This window comes from Heteronotia binoei, chromosome 11, assembly GCF_032191835.1.
Source record: "Heteronotia binoei isolate CCM8104 ecotype False Entrance Well chromosome 11, APGP_CSIRO_Hbin_v1, whole genome shotgun sequence".
Lineage (NCBI taxonomy): Eukaryota > Metazoa > Chordata > Lepidosauria > Squamata > Gekkonidae > Heteronotia > Heteronotia binoei.
This window is the reverse complement of record NC_083233.1, coordinates 48,243,125-48,249,124: the sequence shown is the minus strand read 5'-3', so window position 1 is coordinate 48,249,124 and position 6,000 is coordinate 48,243,125. Positions and strand designations below refer to the sequence as shown.

The following is a 6,000-nucleotide window of genomic DNA, read 5'->3' as shown; positions in this document are numbered from 1 at the left end:
CTCCTATGATTTCTTTGCTCTCACTCCTCAAGTTGCCCTGCAGGAGTCCACAGTACTCTCTATGTAACTAGGTGCCCACCTGAGGCCCTCTTTCCTTGGATCAAAAGTAGACCAGGTGCTGCTTTAGACCTTTTGGGAGCCCCTGTTTTCCTACAGAGATCCCAGGAATCTGGCCAGCAAATCAGCATTTAAGCCTTTTCCTACACTGTGGATACTTGGTATATTCAGCAAACCAGTCTCAGCAGAGAGCTGCTGCCATGTTCCTTCCAAAGTTTTGGCTGCCACTCAAATCCAGGAACAGTGATCTGCTCTTATACTGTATTTATTTAAATAGCCAGAAACCCAATTTGTGCTTCAAGTTCATGGCCACAGGTAATATGGACAGGTTCATGCCCTCTGCTCATTCTTGCCTGTGCTCTTTTGGCCTGCTCACACCAAAAACTTCCTTTGTGACACCTTTGCACTGGAGCCGCTCCTAGCTCACTTCAGAGCCCTAGAATCGACTGCAACTAGGGTTGCCAACTCCAGGTTGGGAATTTTCTGGAGATGTGGGGGACCCATGAGAGGGCAGGGTTTGGGGAGGGACCTCAGGCAGGGTATGATGCCATAGAGACTGCCATCCAAGAAGTCACTTTCTCCAGAGGAACCAATCTCTGTCTTCTTGAGATCAGTTGTAATTTCATTAGAGTTCCAGGACCCACCTGGAGGTTGACAACCCAAACTGCAACCCAGTGTGCAACAACAGTCTTTCATCCCACAAACACGCTCTGACATGAAGAGGAACCCATGCACAGCTCCACAGGCAGGAAGAGCCCAAGAACACCTTGGAGCGGGAAGTCAGTGTGGAGAACTGTGAAGCTGGGCAGGGTCCAGCGGCCTTGCTCCCTGTTAGGGTTGCCAGCCTCCAGGTTGGGGTCTGGAGATCTCCTGCTTGTACAGGTGATCTCCAGCTGGTAGAGATCCTCTCCTCTGGAGAAAATGGCTGCTTTGAAGGGCGGGCCGTATGGCTTTGTACCATGTTGAGCCCCCTCCCCAAACCCCTCCCTCTCCCAGTTCCACCCCCAAAGTCTCCAGGTAGTTTCCAACGCAGATCTGGCAACCCTACAGCTGCTTCATCTCCGGCACTCGCTTAAGGCAAAACTTGGCCAGGCGTCTCATTAAGGGGTCGGAGGAGTGATGTAGGAATTTGGGCACCCAAAGGGAGGGCCAGCTGCCCCAGACAGAGGCTTCTCCTTCCTTGCCCGAGATGGCTAGCCGGTCTCCATCTGCCTGCGGAGAGGTTTGGGGCGGTGGATCCAAGGGCCAGAGAGGCGCCGCCGCCACCACCTTCCTTCCGCCGTTGCAGACTTCCCGAAGAAGGAGTGGCCCTGGAGGAACCGCGGCTAGTCACCAAGCCAGGGCGACAGCACACCTGCTCCGAGGCCCCTATTCCCGGGAGGGGGAGGGGAGGCGTGGCCTGGGGGAATCCCTCCCCCTTCCTCGGAGTGACAGAAGGAAGCCGACAGATGCTGCCGGAGCTGGCTCGGGGCGCCGCATGCGACCGGCGCATGCGTAGGGGATCTGGCCTTGCTGGGGGCCCGCCCGGCTGCCGCTGCTGGTCAGCCGGGGAGAGCGGAGGAGCTGCACACCCGAGAGTCGCCCGGGGTCCTGGTCGGCCGAGTAGGTGCGCTGCGGGGGAACCTTAGCAGCGCCCGGGGACAAGGGAGTGCGGCCTCCCTCGGGGCCTCCCCGGGGAACGTCCCCATCCCGGCCCTGCTTGAAGCACTGCCGCCGCCGCCGCCGAAGTGGGCGGGTTGAGCATGCTGGGGGCGGGGGGGCGGCAGGGCCGAGGAAAGCACCTCCCGGGGACTCCGAGGGGCAGAATCCCCGTCCTTGGGCTGAAGCACCGTGCCTGCAGAATCCCACGTCTCTGCTGTCAGTTAAAATGCCAGGGCGGAGCAGCCCATCCCCCGGGCCTCTAGGCTGGAAGCTGCCCTGCGCCCCTACTGCCCGCGCCCCGGACTCTGCCTCTGGGATGGGATGGCGGCTTCGGGAGAAGGCGGGAAACGACCACCCTGTTCCCTGCTTTCCAGGGAGAGTGAGGTCTTTGTGGGGCTGCCCTCCCCGCCTGGCGCCGCCCGATGGCCTCCCGCAGAGCTGCTTGGAATCCCCTTGAAGGGGGTGGGGAAGTGTCATCTGTAGAGAACAGGGAGAGGCCGGCTGGGTTAAGGCCCCTCCAGGGGTTGCCCCTCCCCTCCGCTCTGCTCTGCTCCTTTTTCTGTCAGGAGAGAGCAGAAGCCCCCCTCACCCACCCCACACTGCTTCACCTTAACTCTGTGGGTCTCCTTGTTGCAGGCCGTTGCCATGAGTGGGAAGTCGCTGCTGCTGAAGGTGATTCTCCTGGGCGATGGTGGCGTTGGGAAGAGCTCCCTCATGAACCGCTATGTCACCAACAAGTTTGACTCTCAGGCTTTCCACACCATTGGGGTGGAGTTCCTCAACCGGGACTTGGAAGTGGACGGGCGCTTTGTGACCCTCCAGATTTGGGACACGGCCGGACAGGAGCGCTTCAAGAGCCTGCGGACCCCTTTTTACAGGGGGGCGGACTGCTGCTTATTGACCTTCAGTGTAGACGACCGCCAGAGCTTTGAGAATCTGGGCCACTGGCAGAAGGAGTTTATCTGTTATGCCAACGTGAAGGATCCGGACCACTTCCCTTTCGTTGTGCTGGGCAACAAGGTAGACAAGGTGGAGAGGCAGGTGACCACCGAAGAAGCCCAAGCCTGGTGCTTGGAAAATGGAAACTACCCCTATCTGGAGACCAGTGCCAAGGATGACACAAACGTGGCCGTGGCCTTTGAGGAAGCTGTTCGGCAGGTATTGGCCGTGGAGGAGCAGCTGGAGCACTGTATGCTGGGCCACACCATTGACCTTCACTCCAATGCCAAGTCAGGGTCTTCTTGCTGTTGAGGACAGCTACATGACAGAAGCCAGATCCTTGAACCAGCCACCCCGCAGTAGAGGTTCTGGAGGAGGCCCTTAGAATGTAGTCAGAAAGGGCGGGCAGGAGGTCCAGGGACAGCTGGAGGTAGCCATTCTTCTGTCTTAGCATACCTAATATATTGGGCTCAACATCAAATCAAATAGAGTTACGGTTTGTTGTATGGGCTAGAGCTGCCAATGAGGTGTGTGGCAAGCACTGTAGACATTCCATAAAGTATTTTATGAACTGGAAAATTGTATTCTGCTGCCCTTCAAGATGTTCCTAAGGTTGCTGGAGGAAGCCAACAAGAGAGCAAAAAATCCAGGGAGGGGGGAGCTGGTCCAGAGTTCCTCAGCCGTAATTGTTCTGGTGGTGCTGAGCATAGCAGCGATGACCCTACAGTTTGGCTTTATTGTATGGGGACTGAGTGGGAGTGAAAGAATTGTGAGAGGGAGGGCTTATAGGGGACAGGAGGCTTAGGGCCTGTGTGTGTATGTGTGCACTTGGATGCCCATGGTGAGCAGGAGACACTGCTTGGAAGTACAGTTGGCTGCCTCTTGACATCTCACAGGGCAGTGGTGTTGTTGCCTGGAGTAGAGACTATACACTCTCATGCTTTTGACTGTTTCCCACCCCACCTTGTCCTTTATAGCTTGTGCTCTCTGCCCTGCTGTAGGAAGCACCATCTTTCTCTACTCGCTGGAATACATTGGGCAGAGAATGGCTGTAGTGAGCAGCACTCAATGGCCCATATTGCAAAGTTGTCAGCACAATGGAGCTTTGAAAAGAGGGCTGTGTCGTCACTTCTTGGCCTTTTGGCAAAGGAGTAAAACATTCTTAAGTAAGTCGAGCTGTTCTTATCAGTTTAATATCTGATACATCCTCAGAAAAGAAAGGGGAGCTCTGTATGAACGTGGCAGCCTCTAGGCATCATTCCTGTCTTGTGTGTGTGAAGGAGATGCCTGTTCTTTCTCCTTGCCTGGATGTGCTGCTTGTCTACTTGCAGCTTGGGGCATCCCAACATGCAGCCTCTGCTTCACCTCTCAGAAAAGACAGTCAGATTTGCCTGGCAAGCAAGGAACTAGATCCGGATATGGATCTTATGTGGTTGTCCCTATGGCACTTTTCCAGTATCCTCCTCTCTCTGATAGGAATAGAATTATCAAGGGTACTTTGAGGGTTGAGCAGCTGGGGTTTTTTGTGATGTCTGAACAGAATCCATGCCTTCTCAAAGCTAGGCTTTGTGCTTACTTTCCTCCCAAAAGGGAGGACTAACTCATTTCCCCTGGGGGAAAGAGGGGTGGGGCGTGTAATTTAAACTTTCTTCAGGACCTGCTGCCTCTCTGACATTGTTTTGGTCTTGGCCAGACTGTGTTAGGAGAGGAACACTCCAAACCCCTGCTGTGTTCCTTACACACTTTGTTGCAAAGTTTGGGGACAGTTTTCAAGTGGAGCTTGGAAGTGGCTAGGCGTTAGATGGGAAAATTCCAGAGAGGTAGCCCTGTTAGTCTGCTGTAGCAAACTAAAACAGAAGTCAACATGGGGTGGCCAAACTTGCTTAATGTAAGAACCACAACATCAGATGTCTGAGAGCCACACAACAGGAAGACAGATAAATGGAGGAGAGGTGGAAAGCAAGCAACTTTAAATGCATTCCTCAAGCTACTGGCTTGGCTTGGAGAAGGGATTTAAAGAGACAAATGCCTTCTCCAAGTTGGCTGACAGGGCAGTGGGGGCTTCAAGAACCACACAATATGTGTGAAAGAGCCACATGTGGCTCCTGAGGCACAGTTTGGCCACCCCTGTTATAGACTAACACACTTGAATAAATGTAAGCATTTGAGGTACCACCCAACTTCTGTTTTATACAGGAAACTGAGTCACAACCCATGAATCTGTGTCAGTGCACTCAGGTCAGCTACATTGCCCCTACAGTCATGAATTCCGCCTAATACGGTGGAGTAGAAATGCAGCAGTTGTCCTAGGAGAGAATTACCCTGCCAAGGCCTCAGAACAGCTGTGAGAGGTCACAGCCACTGGGAGCCCTCTTCTTCCCATATTCTGCTAAGCAGTGGCTCATTTGCTTGGTAGCTTGTAACTTGATTCCCTCCTGTTCTCCTCTGCACAATTAGTGCCATAAAAATGCTGAGTGATAGGCGTGCCCCCTCTGCAGGAACACCTGGAAATTGTAGTCTCTCCTTGCATGGAAGAATACACCTGTAGGTGCAAAGCTATTCCAGGTTCACCCCCCCCCTCTCCCGCTTAAAAGAGCTGAGACCAGAGATCCTTTCCTGCTGCAAATAAGTGACAAGTTTGTGTTTGTCTCTCTGAACTGCCCTCTCCAAACTCAAAAACTGCAGGTTTCTCATCTTCTGTCTTCTTTGCTTTTAGGAATAGGTTACCCATCTTACGTGCTTTGAATTATCTGGTTGCAATTGGTAGTGAGCAGGGCCGTTTTCTGAAGTGGTCCAGGTGTTGATGAGGCCAAAACCTCTTTTCTTGCCAAAACAGTTGGACTCTGTTTTGACACATGCCTTCTGGGCTGTGACCTGCATTGTCTCCACAAAAGAAAGGGAAGTAGTTGCTGTGGGGCCACCCTGGCTACTAGGGACAATGCACAGTATGGGTTGTCCAGAGTGTGCGTTGACAGAAGTGGGGAAAGTCTAGTTATTTGAACTGAACCACATGTGTTAATACTTTGTGAACTCAGAAGCATATACTTCAGTACCTTCAATTACTAGATGTTTCCCTTTATGTCCTGATCTAATATTTTGTTGGGCCTGTGTATTTTTTTACATTCATTTTTTAAGAAATCTAGCATTTTTAGTTCTTAATTTATTTCAGAGTGCAACTTATGTCTATTGGGAGACACATGGCTGAGGATCTTGCTTTGCAAGCCCTTATTCCCAACTGCTTGCTGCTTCACCAACCAGAGATTCTCTTCTCTGTGCGTGACTCTCTTGTGGGTGCTCCTGCACTTTAGAGGAGCCAGGAATGTAAAGAGGCAAGACTGAGACTTGTTGAAACCAATAAAATGT

General features: G+C 52.7%; 1 protein-coding gene across 2 annotated transcripts; it reads left to right on the top strand.

The window, feature by feature from the left end:
* The first annotated feature begins 1,515 nt into the window (after nt 1-1,515).
* On the top strand, nt 1,516-3,216 carry RAB9B (RAB9B, member RAS oncogene family). 2 transcript variants are annotated; one of them, XM_060248936.1, is made up of 2 exons: nt 1,516-1,663; nt 2,335-3,216. In XM_060248936.1, the coding sequence occupies exon 2, from the start codon at nt 2,344-2,346 to the stop codon at nt 2,947-2,949; it is 606 nt and encodes a 201-aa protein (XP_060104919.1). In that variant the 5' UTR covers nt 1,516-1,663; nt 2,335-2,343; the 3' UTR covers nt 2,950-3,216. The 2 variants fall into 2 exon arrangements, with proteins under 2 accessions (XP_060104919.1, XP_060104920.1); XM_060248937.1 differs by having other exon boundaries at nt 1,522-1,659.
* The last annotated feature ends 2,784 nt before the right edge of the window (nt 3,217-6,000 follow it).